This window comes from Hyaena hyaena, unplaced genomic scaffold (genome assembly GCF_003009895.1).
Source record: "Hyaena hyaena isolate Hyena2069 unplaced genomic scaffold, ASM300989v1 scaffold_298, whole genome shotgun sequence".
NCBI lineage: Eukaryota > Metazoa > Chordata > Mammalia > Carnivora > Hyaenidae > Hyaena > Hyaena hyaena.
The window spans coordinates 1,209,267-1,222,245 of record NW_024080927.1 but is presented as its reverse complement, the minus strand read 5'-3'; the positions used below and the strand labels follow the sequence as shown (position 1 = coordinate 1,222,245).

At 36.4% G+C, this 12,979-nt stretch overlaps 1 protein-coding gene across 2 annotated transcripts in view; it reads left to right on the top strand.

Moving 5' to 3' along the window:
* GDPD1 (glycerophosphodiester phosphodiesterase domain containing 1) overlaps positions 1-9,862 on the top strand; it is a 56,324-nt gene extending 46,462 nt beyond the window's left edge. Inside the window, exons 7-11 of one of the 2 annotated variants that reach the window (XM_039247298.1) lie at positions 896-1,029; positions 6,568-6,627; positions 7,848-7,899; positions 8,544-8,763; positions 9,099-9,862. In XM_039247298.1, the coding sequence (XP_039103229.1) occupies positions 896-1,029; positions 6,568-6,627; positions 7,848-7,899; positions 8,544-8,666 (369 nt within the window). In that variant the 3' untranslated portion in view covers positions 8,667-8,763; positions 9,099-9,862. Of the gene's footprint in view, positions 1-895; positions 1,030-6,567; positions 6,628-7,847; positions 7,900-8,543; positions 8,779-9,098 lie in introns of both variants that reach the window. The other variant, XM_039247297.1, reaches the window with a different exon arrangement.
* The last annotated feature ends 3,117 nt before the right edge of the window (positions 9,863-12,979 follow it).

Below are 12,979 nucleotides of genomic sequence, written 5' to 3'. Positions count from 1 at the left end.
GCTGTCTCTTTCTCTCAGAAATAAATAAAAACATTAAAAATAAATAAATAATAAAATAAATTACTTTTTTGCATAAGTTTTTCAATATATTACTTTTGTATAGAAAAAATTAGCTCACCATAATTTCTATTTGTTTTAAAGACAAATATAGGAACAGCTAGGGAGAGGAGGATACGGGGAGTTGTATACTAGGCATAGAGTTTCAGTTTTGCAAGATAAAAAGAGTTCATATCTATATGAAGCTTGCATTCTACGGGTTTTGGAATCTTGATCACATTTCCAGTAGAAACCTAAAATGGTGGCTAGATTCTTGGACTAGCTTACAAAATATTTTTTTATTTGATCCATAATGTAGCTGAAAGATGACATATTTGTAACAGTGCTAATATATTTTTATCTATAGATGTTCATATCAATATCATAACTTGCTTAAATAATGTATAACTATATCTATAGATAGGGATACCTATATATCTATATATAGATATATATGAATATATATTGATCTTCAGTTACATGTTTTTTAACTGGCAGAAAGGTTACTGAATGTTTCATATCTTCATTTCTTTATCTTGTTCTGTTAGATTTAGTGTGCTTGATCTCTAGCAATAAACACTGTCACCAACAGACGGAAGTGGTGGTGCAAAAACAGAGATTACGGAATAGGGAAACTTTAATATTATCAATTAATGCTATAGGGCTCCAAGATAGATCCTAACCCATTTGTCAAGGACCAACCGTTTTTTAAATGTGGTGTGTTTGGAGATGGATATTGATAATTCAGGGAGTGCTTTTAACAAGTGTCCAGATATAGTCCTGGAAATTTTGAGGATGTGAAATAATCTTCTTTATTTGAGCAGTTATAAAGTAACATAATATTGTTTGTATCTTTTAGAATTCAGATATTCCTATACTCTTCAGTCTACAACGTGTTCTGCTTATTCTTGGCCTGTTCTTCACTGGTCTTTTGCCCTTTGTGCCCATTCGAGAACAGTTTTTTGAAATCCCAATGCCTTCAATCATATTGAAGTAAGTGGTTACTCTGTTTTCATCAACTATTAGTATAGGGGTCTAAGATCAAGGCTCATTAATATCAATATCAGTGACAAATAATAGATTGCTGTAGGGGTACCTGGCTAGCTCAGTTGGCAGAGCATGTGACTCTTCTTTGCTTTTTAATGTTTTATTTATTTTTGAGTGAGAGGGAGCATGAGTGGGGGAGGGGTAGAGAGAGAAGAGGACAGAGGATCTAAAGCATGCTCTGCGCTGACAGAAATGAGCTGAACTCGGGGCTCAAACTCATAAACCACAAGATCACGACCTGAGCCAAAGCTGGATATCCATTCAACTGAGCCACCCAGGTGCCCTGAGCATGTGACTCTTGATACTGGTATTGTAAGTCTGAGTTCCACATTTTATTAAAAAAAATAAAATCGTTAAAAAAAAAGAATAAGAATAGATTGCTGTAGTTTTTTACATGTTTGATTAACTGACCTATATTAATAATGACTTTTGATATAATTAAGACATATTTTTCTAAAATGAACAATTTAGGATTATAAATATTTAATCTGGACCCTTTTCAGGTATCAATGACTTTATGTGCCTGTGTACTCAGAAGTCAGATACAAAGAATTGAGCTTAATTGTTGAAGCTTTTACACTAACATGTAATAGCAATTGCCCTCCACCTTCCCTAACGTGCTTGTACTTTGTTCACAATAGGACGTGGGAATTCCATTAAACTCCAAATTCACCACTATTATTATTACATTGAGGCAGAAAAACTACCACCACTGTAACAACAACCAAAAAAAGCTCTGGGAGATAGGAGACAGAAAAGGATAGTGTTCGTTTATAATAGAGACTTCTATATCTACGTAATCTCTTTCCTGGGCACAAAGCCTTGCTTTTCACACACTTATTTACTGCAAAGATAAAAATATATAAAACATTTAGCACCACCTGGCAGATAATAAGCACTTAATAAATTATAGCTTTTATTGTTCAATTGTGTTTATCATTACTATCAGAAAAAGATAGCTTTATCTCATAATCCTGCACCATTAGAATGTCATTTCTAGCTGTAAATTTATAATAGTCAGAGTCATGACAAAGGAATTTGGAATTCTTGGGGGAGATCATTTAAATGTGATGTCGTCTGGGGTACCTGGCTGGCTCTGTCAGTGGAGCATGTGACTCTTGATCTCAGAGTTGTGAGTTTGAACCCCCATTGGGCCTAGAGATTACTTAAAAATAAAATTAAATGTGATCTCACTTGCATGGAAACTCTTTTCATCCCCAAACAGAACTTTAAAAAATCAAGCTGAACATTAGTGCAGCAGTGATTGGGAAATATTGGTAAGAAAAACAGTTTGGTTGGTACCTTTGTATTTAGCATCTATGTTTCATGCTTGTTTTCCAATTTGAGCTTCTTCGTGATGAGCATGTTTATTTTACCTATTCCCAATTATATTTATGGGCAGTTTTTTGTAGCTATTTATCAAACAAAACATAAATCACTTCTTGCCTACAAAGAAACCATTTTCATTTGCTGGATTAAAATTATTGCTAACCATTTATTCCTAAAGTACTTAGGTTTCCTCTGGCCTGGCATGAACTATGTGCTCTCTAGATTATATGCACGTGCTTCTTTTTGATATAGGTATTACTGAAATACAGACATATGAACAAACTTCATAGAATTAATCTTTTCTCTAAAAAAATGTGGATTAAGACAAGGTAGAATATTGTGTGTGTGTGTATGTTCATTTTATTTTTTACGTATCACAGTGGGTGCTTCCTAAGACAACATAATAATTTGTTTAATGAGCTAATTAATGTTTGAGATACTAAATCCTTGAAATTCCTGAAACTGCAACCAGTACTTCCTACATAGGCTAGAGTTAGAGGAAAGGGGATTTTATTCGGAGAGCTTCTAATAAAAGCTGAATTCAGAGAGAAAGAAAAGAGTGAATTTAAGTGTGGAGACTCAGAAATATTCTAAGAGTATAGACAGGGGAAGTTAAAAAGGAAACAAGAAGTAAAGATCTGGAGAGAATGAAAATCACTATGTGCTATTAAACTTAGAAGCTGAGAAGTCATCATAGTATAGAGATAGTATAGAGAGGCTAACCAGAGATTTGCTTTGGGTACAATGCCAAGTTAATGACACAGGTAGTTGTTCTGCTCTTGGCATCGAGGAAATTGAAGAAGGAACTCAGTGTAGGTCTAAAGGTCAAGTATGCTCTTTCAGTAGAAAAGATAATTTAAAAAAAAACAAACAGGGCCTACATTCACTATTCTCAAATCAAACATGATACATCACATTAACAAAAGAAAGGATAAGAATCATGATCATTTCAATAGATGGGAAAAAGCATTCAACAGAGTACAACATCATTCAAAATAAAAACCCTCAACAGAGTAGGTTTAGAGGGAACATACCTCAACATAATGAGGCCGTATATAAAAAACCCACAGCTAATATCATCCTAAATGAGGAAAAACGGAGAGCTTTTCCTCTATGGTCAAGAATAAGACAGGCATGTACACTCTCACCACTTTTATTCAACATAGTACTGGAAGTCCTAGCCACAGGAATCAGACAACAAAAGGAAATAAAAGCATCTGAATTGGTAAGGAAGAAGTAAAACTTTCACCATTTACAGATCATATGATACTCTATATAGAAAACCTGAAAGACTCCACCAAAAAATTACTAGAACTGATAAATGAATTTAACAAAGTCACAGGATACAAAATCAGTGTACAGAAAGCTGTTGCATTTCTATACACCAATAATGAGGTGACAGAGAAGTTAAGGAATCAATCCGATTTATAATTGTATCAAAACCAGTAAGATGCCTAGAAATAACTCTAACCAAAGAGGTGAAAGACCTGTATTCTGAAAACTATAAAACACTGGTGAAAGAAATTGAAGAGGACAGAAGGAAATGGAAAGACTTCCCATCATGGATTGGAAGAACAAATATTGTTAAGATGTCTATACTATCCAAAGCAATCAGTACATTCGATGCAATCTTTATCAAAATACCAACAGCATTTGGGGCGCCTGGGTGGCTTAGTCGGCTAAGTGTCCGACTTTTGCTTAGGTCATGATCTCGCAGTTCGTGGGTTCGAGCCCCGCATCGGGCTCTGTGCTGACTGCCAGCTCAGAGCCTGGAGCCTGTTTCAGAGTCTGTCACTCCCTCTCTCTCTGACCCTCCCCTGCTCATGCTGTCTCTCTCTCTCTCTCCTAGAAATTAAAAAAAAAAAACAAAAAAACATTTTAAACAAAATACCAACAGCATTTTTCATAGAGCTAAAACAAACAATCCTGAAATTTCTGTGGAACCACTAAAGACCCTGAATAGCCAAAGAAAAAAAAAAAACAAAGTTGGAGGCAGCACAGTTCTGGACTTATATTACAAAGCAGTAGTAATCAAAATATACCAGTAATCAAAACATACTGGTATGGCACATACCAGTACCATAGACACATGGATCAATGGAACAGAATAGAAAATCCAGAAATGAACCTACATTTATATGGTCAATTAATGTTTGACAAAGTAGGAAAGAATATCCAATGGGAAAAAGATATGTCTTCAACAAGTAGTGCTATTAAAACTGGGACAGCAACATGCAAAAGAATTAAACTGGACCGTTTTCTTACACCATACATAAAAAATAAAGTCAAAAGGGATTATAGACCTACATCTGAGACCCGAAACCATAAAAATTCTAGAAGAGAACACAGATAGTAACTTCTTTGACATTGGCCATAGCAATTTTTTCTAGATATGTCTTCTGAGGCAAGGGAAACAAAAGCATAAACTATTAAGACTTCATCAAAATAAAAGTTTCTGCACAGTGAAGCAAGCAATCAGCAAAACTAAAAGGCAGCCTACGGAATGGGAGAAGATATTTGCAAATGACATATCTGATAATGGGTTAGTATCCAAAATCTATAAAGAACTTATAAAACTCAACACCCCAAAAATGAATAATCCAATTATAAAATAGGCAGAAGATATGAGTAGACGTTTTTCATAGGAGACATATGACACACAGCCAACAGACACATTAAAAAGATGCTCAACATCACTAATCAGGGAAATGCAAATCAAAACTACAATGAGATATCACCTCACACCCTTCAGAATGGCTAAAATAAAATCTAAAGAAACAACAGGTGGTGGTGAAGATGTGGAGAAAGAGGCTAACCCTAATGTACTATTGGTGGGAATGCAAACTGGTGAAGCCACTGGAAAACGTTATGGAGATTCCTCAAATAGAACTACCCTACAATGCAGGAATCATACTACTAGGTATTTACAAAGAATACAAAAATACTAGTTCAAAGGGATATATGCACCCTGATGTTTATAGCAACATTACCTACAATAGCCAAATGATGGAAAACAGCCCAAATGTTCATATACTGATGAATGGATAAAGAAGGTGATACAGTAGTAGTATGCTAAGTGAAAAAAATCCATCATAGAAAGACAAATACCATATGATCCCCCCTCACCCCCCGCCACCCTGTGGAATTTAAGAAACAAAACAAACGGGGCACCTCCGTGGCTCAGTCGGTTAAGCAACTGACTCTTGATTTCAGCTCAGGTTGTGATCTCATGTTTCGTGAGTTGAAGCCCCATGTCCAACTCTGCGCTGACAGTGGGGAGCCTGCTTGGGTTGCTCTCTCTCCATCTCTCTCTGCCCCTCCCCCACTCATGCTCACACACTCTTTCTCTCAAAAATAAGTAAATATTTAAACATTTGGGGGGGGAAAAGAAACAAAACAAAGGGGAAAAAAAGGCAAACCAAGAAACAGATTCTTAACTATAGAGAACAATTCAATGGTTACCAGAAAGGGGTTGGGGGATGGGTTAAATAGGTGATAGGGATTAAAGAGCACTTGTTGTGATGAGAATTGGGTGATATGTGGAATTGTTGAATCACTATATTGTACACCTGAAAACTAATATTACACTGTGTGTTAACTGGACACTAAATAAAAACTAAAAAAAAAAAAAAAAAAACTAAAAAAATAAAAAAAAAACCAGTACCCAAGTCTTTAAATATTGAAAAGGGAAGAAAAAACATGCTTTCAGGATCTTTTTAGTCTCATTTTTACTCCATATGTCTTTTAATTTGTAGTAAAGCTTGGTTGTATGTTTACACCTACTGTATACTGTATGTGCTTGCTTTGGTAGCACATATACTAAATCTACTGTATACTCAGTAATAGCAGATACAGTGAGAAAGGCTTCACCAAAAAAGAGAAAACATATGAACCCCAGGCACCCAGGATCTGGAAAGATAACTTTCATTATTTTTTGTTACCTTTTGGTAGTGGTAGCAAAAAACAAATAGCTCAAACAATAGAAACAGAGACCCAAATGGGCTTTATTTTAATTGACTTTGTTTTTTAAATAAAATTTTTTTGAGCACATACTAAGTGCAAGGCACTGTTTTTGTTTTTGGACTCATTTTATTTTATCACACTGATGCCTTCCTGTGTTTCTAATGTATGTTTCAAATTTTTATTTTGCTTCAGGCTAAAAGAACCACACACTATGTCCAGAAGTCAAAAATTTCTCATCTGGCTTTCTGATATGTAAGAATTTTAGTTTTTTGATATGCAAGTTATTGCTTTAGCTATATCTTTTAAGTACTATGTTTATAATTTAGAGGAAGCTTTCTGCATATGATTTGTAACAACATATTGAGCACCTACTCCACAGGTGGATGTATATGAGTTATTTAGAACTACCTTAACTACTAGTCAGAAAACTGTAAGAGGAATCTTGAGAGACAATCTCATCCAGCTTCAGGAGAAAACTGAGTGCCCTCCTTCCCAAAAGTAAATGATCAGCCTAGGGTGATCTAGCTAGTTAGTAGCAGAGCTGGTATATATAGCCATCCCCTTCCACCTGTTTGTGCTGTTTTCAGTAACCTGCAGTCAAAGAAAGAGTTGGTGAAAGAAGTGGGTATAGCAATACACTGTATGTAAAAGTATATATTGACTAGTGGCACATTTGTCCAGAAAAATTTGCACCAAGATTTAATAGCAGAAAGGAAGCCCCACCTGCAGGGTGGGCATCTACTTCAAAGAAAATACTCTCATTTCTAAGACATGTTGAGTTTAATTTTAGATAAATACCACAATGTTGCTGTTATGTTTCGTTTCTGTTAATCATTCTAATAGACATAAACAGAATAGAAATAATATGTATAACTTTCCCATATAGTTCATTCCCATCATGCTCAAGTGATTTGTATTCTAAGTGTTCACTTTTAAGTCAATTATTTAGAACTCTGAAAAAGGAGGTTTTCTTATATATAGTGTAATTAACAAACGTTAGATTTCTAAGATTGGACTTGAAAGACCAGTCCATTATGTAAATAAATTATGATATTATAGAACTTGGCCCAAGTCCACTACCTTATTTTAACTTGGAAAGTTAGAAACAGACTTCTCAGCTCTTTCTGACTCTCATTATGGTGTCAACAGGGAAATACAAGAAGCCTCTTCTCTACTGAGTGGCTTCAATAAGAATGGGTCTCTTGAGGATCTAGTTACGGAAGGAACAGAAAGCAGGTTCTGGTTGTCCACCAGCAGGCAGCCAGCAGTGAAAGGAGACGCAGCAGTTAAGACATAAATGTATTCACAGTAGTTATTGTGAGGCCACTTGAGGCCATTGTGTTATAGCATTGGGATTAAATTTAAGTAGGAATTATAATTCTGAATGTTAGACTAATTTAGGTCTAAGAACTGATTATAGTCCTTTGTTAGAGCTAAGAAATAACTAAATTGGTTCTGCTTTTCTTTTCTAGCTTGCTAATGAGAAAAGCCTTGTTTGACCACCTCACTGCCAGAGGCATTCAGGTAAGTTTCTGGAATGACGCATTTTGGAAACAGTGTGGCTCACCAGTATAACACAAGTGTAAAGGGCAGGAACTTTTAACTGACTTAATTTGGGCCCAGCTCTGCTGCTGCTGCTTTACTGGTTCACATATGAAAACCTTAAGTTCTGCCTTATGTTTGATAAGAAAGCATTGGTATTTCAGTAAGTGGAGTCCCCTTATGTATACAGGAGAGATTAGCTGAAGCCAAAGGGCGGGACAGTGTACATTTAATGAGTAAAGTAAAATATTTTTAAAGGGTTCAATAATTTTTTATATATATATTTTTTAATTTATTTATTTATAGGAGAGAGAGAGACAGCGTGAGCAGGGGAGGGTCAGAGAGAGAGGGAGTCACAGACTGAAACAGGCTCCAGGCTCCGAGCTGGCAGTCAGCACAGAGCCCGACGCGGGGCTCGAACCCGCGAACCGCAAGATCATGACCTAAGCGAAAGTCGGACGCTTAACCAACTAAGCCACCCAGGCGCCCCATCAATAATTTTTTAAAATTACATGTTTAGAAGGTTGTTTCTAGGTCTGCTGAGATTGTAGTGTATAAATGCAATTATAAAAATAATTTTCTATTTTAACATTTCTTCTCATACTTCTCATGCTTCTAATTTTCAGGTGTATATTTGGGTATTAAATGAAGAACAAGAATACAAACGAGCTTTTGATTTGGGAGCAACTGGGGTGATGACAGACTATCCAACGAAGCTTAAGGATTTTTTACATAATTTTTCAACATAGAAAAGGAGATACTCAGAAGCATTCAAAGAAAACATGAAGAGACCTAAGGGGGAAAAAAAAAAGTTTGCCATCATTTTCCTAAGCCATTTCCAGAATGGTAAAGGTTTAATCAGTTAAGTTTTTATTACCTCATTTTTAAGCTTGTCTGAGAATGTAGAAACTATATATTGTATATTTATTTTAAACAATATTGCAAATTTACATTTGTAAATAGTTTGTTTAGAAAGATAACTGGTTATGAATTGTAACTAGAAGATTATTGATCAAGAGTTCTGTATATGATGCAGTGTTCTACTATTATAAGTAATTCTAAAATCAAAGACTATTGGATAAATTTGACATTAGCCTTCACTGGAATAAGATCAACCTAATTAGTAAAGCAAAATTACTGAAGGCCACTACAGCTATTCTGAGTCGTCTTGTTATTTCCAGGTACATCTTGATGAAAGAGGAAAGAAAATACAGTAAAGGAGAGCTTAGAAATCAGTGATGTAGTTATCTGACAAGCTATACATTGTTAACAGAAGGCAAACTCAAGAAAGAACTGAAACTTTTTACCTGATCAGAAATAAAAACTGTAGACTATAAAATTTCTTGGTTGCTGTTGTTAATGGAATCTTGGAATCTTGTTCAGCGTAGCAGTGCTACCATGTCCTTTCTTTTCCATAACATTTAAAATGGGAATTATCAAATGTAAATTAAGACAAGATCCACATAGTCACATATTTATGTTTCCTCTAAAGAAATGTAAATTTTCCATTTTTGGCAATGACTGTTTGATCCTACATCTAGATTTTAAATAACATCTTGAATCTTAATAATCCTATAAAACTGATGAAAATACACATCACTGTTTTAATCCTTAAGGTATAACCCATCTGTCCCTAACCTTTAAGGATTTAGTCTTCTGAATACTAAGTGGAAACAATTTCTCAAAGCATTAGGCATCACTTTCTCAGCTTTTCTGATATGACTTCATGTAAATCTGTTTCTAATATTTTTGACTAATTTTCATGATCTCTTTGGGAGGTAAATATAATCTGGAATAATGAGGGTCTTTTACCTAGATTACATCTGTCATTTGGAGTTTGCCAGCTAGCAGCTATGAAGGATGATTATACTCCCATCTATCTCTGGATGATAAATAACATTTTGCTTTTTTGTTTAATCTGGAATAAAATTTTACAAGAACAAAATAAGGGTTCTTCATTGCTTTTTTGCAGTTGTAATTCCAAATATGCTTCATAGATTTTATACGTTCTCCAGAACCTATTTAATGAAGTGATGAACTGATAATGTGAGTATACACACCTGCTCTTTATCTCTAGAGTAAGGAAAATAAAAGAAAATATGGAAACACTCTATGGTAAAAAGTTGCTTCTTGGCATTTGAACAATAACTTGGGGAGGTAATCCAATATATCATTTTTACTTTCACTTACTATAATTTATGGTTATTGTTGCTAGGGATCATTTTGATTGTTTAGATATGATTCTTTTTGTTATTTTTTCATTCTGAATTTTGCTTTGTTATGATTCAGAGCACCTGAAATTATTTTGTGTCAACCAGTAGAAGATAAAGTACCTAATATGGGAAGGATGTTTACAAAGTCATGTTTTAAAAGTTTGCTAATTTGGGGGCACCAGGCTGGCTCATTTGGTAGAGCATATGACTCTTGATCTGGGGGTTATGAGTTCAAGCCCAATGTTGGGGATAGAGTTTACTTTAAAACTTAAAAAAAAAGTTTCCTAATTTTATAGTCAAGGTGACCTTAATTCACTTAATATAAGTATATAGTCTCTATAATAAGATAGTAGGTATTCACAATAACATCTCAATACTGCTTTTCTGACTGAAGTGTCACTATTTATTTATTTATTTATTTATCTGCCTATCTACCTACCTACCTGTTTATTATTATTTATTTATTTTATTCTTTTTTAATGTTTATTTTATTTTTGAGAAAGAGAGACAGAGTGTGAGCTGGGGAGAGGCAGAGAGAGAGGGAGACACAGAATCTGAAGCAGGCTCCAGGCTCTGAGCTGTCAGCACAGAGCCCGACATAGGGCCCAAACTCACAAACTGTGAGATCATGACCTGAGTCGAAGTTGGACACTTAACCGACTGGACCTCCCCGGTACCCCTATTTTTATATATATTTTTTAAATTTTTTAATGTTTTATTTATTTTTGAGAGAGAGAGAGTAGGGGAGTGTCAGAGAGATGGAGATACAGAATCTGAAGACAGGCTCCAGGCTCTGAGCTAGCTGTCAGCACAAGCCCAAAGCGGGGTCCTACCCCACAAACCACGAGATCATGACCTGAGCCGAAGCCGGGCACTCAACCAACTGAGCCACCCAGGTGCCCCTATTTTTATGTTCTTTTTAATGTTTGGGTTTTTTTGAGAAAAAGAGAGCATGAGTGGAGGAGGGACAGAGAAAGAGAGAAAGAATCCCAAGCCAACTCCAGTTCTGTCAGCATGGGGCCCAATGTGGGGCTTGAACCCATAAACTATAAGATCATGACCTTAACCAACTAAGCTACCCAGGCACCCCTACCTATTTATTTATTTAAAATACTCTGTATGCTCACTATGGGACTCCAACTCCAAGACCAAGAGTTGCATGCTCTACCGACTGGAGCCAGCCAGGCATCTCTGGAGCATCACATTTTAAATAAGCTTTAATACCCTTTCATTTTGAGATACATATTGCTAGCATAGTGAACAGCATGGTGGGAAAGGTAGAGAAGTGGTCACAAGATGTAATTAGACCTTTCTACTGGGATAGTGGTGGTACTAGATGGGACAGGCCAGGCTATAGGTCGAGTCCAGTATGCCATTTAGTAACCCAAGTATATGGCAATGAGCAACAGTTAGCAGGCATTTTAGTAAGTAGTTGGCATGAGGGAGTTTTATTTTTTATTTTTTTATTTTTTTTCTTAAATAGTTTATTGTCAAGTTGGTTTACATATAATACCCAGTGCTCATCCCAACAACATCCTCCATGCCCATCACTCCCTTCCCCTCTCCCCCACCCTCTTCAGCCCTCAGTTTGTTCTCAACATTCAAGAGTCTCTCATGGTTTGCCTCCCTCCCTCTCCCCAACTATTTTTCCCCTTCTTCTCCTGCATCGTCCTCTGTTAACTTCCTCCTAATCCACCTATATGTGCAAACATAACCATATGTTTGTCCTTCTCTGCCTGACTTATTTCGCTCAGCATAACACCCTCTAGTTCCATCCATGTTGCTACACATGGCCAGATTTCATTCTTTCTCACTGCCATGTAGTATTCCATTGTATAGATAAACCCCATCTTCTTGATCCATTTGTCAGTTGATGGACACTTAGGCTCTTTCCATGTTTTCGCTACTGCTGAGAGTGCTGCTGTGAACACTGGCGTCCATGTGCCCCTACGCATCAGCACTCCTAATATCCCTTGGGTAAATTCCTAGCAGTGCTACTGCTGGGTCATAGGGGAGTTCTATTGTTAATTTTTTGAGGAACCTCCACACTGTTTTCCAGAGGGGTTGCACAAGCTCACATTCCTACCAACAGTGTAGGAGGGTGCCCATTTCTCCACATCCTCACCAGTGTCCAGAGTCTCCTGATTTATTCATTTTAGCCACTCTGACTGGCATGAGGTGGTATCTCAGTGTGGTTTTGATTTGTATTTCCCTGATGAGGAGGGACACTGAGTATCGTTTCATGTGTCTGTTGGCCATCTGGATGTCCTCTTTGGAGAAGTGTCTGTTCATGTCTTCTGCCCATTTCTTCACTGGAATATTTGTTTTTTGGGTGTGGAGGTTGATGAGTTCCTTATAGATTTTGGATACTAGCCCTTTATCTGATATGTCATTTGCAACTATCTTTTCCCATTCTGTCAGTTGCCTATTAGTTTTATGGATTGTTTCCTTTGCTGTGCAGAAGCTTTTTATCTTGCTGAGGTCCCAGTAGTTCATTTTTGCTCTTGATTCGGCATGAGGGAGTTTTAATATGAAGTAGTGTGAGGGGCACCTGGGTGGCTTAGTCAATTAAACATCCAGCTTTGGCTCAGGTGATGATCTCATGGTTCATGAGTTTGAGCCCTGAATCATACTCTGCATTGGTGGCAGTCTGCTTGGGATTCTCTGTCTCTCTCCCACTCTCTGTCTCTCCCCCACTCCTGTCTATCTCTCTCAAAATAGATGAATAAACTTAAAAAAATTTTTTTTTAATTCAAGTAGTGAGAGCTTCCCTGTAGGACTTAAGTCCTAGGCATGTTACCAAAGCAAAACAGAACACAAGGTACTAGAACTAGGACCCACGTCTTGGA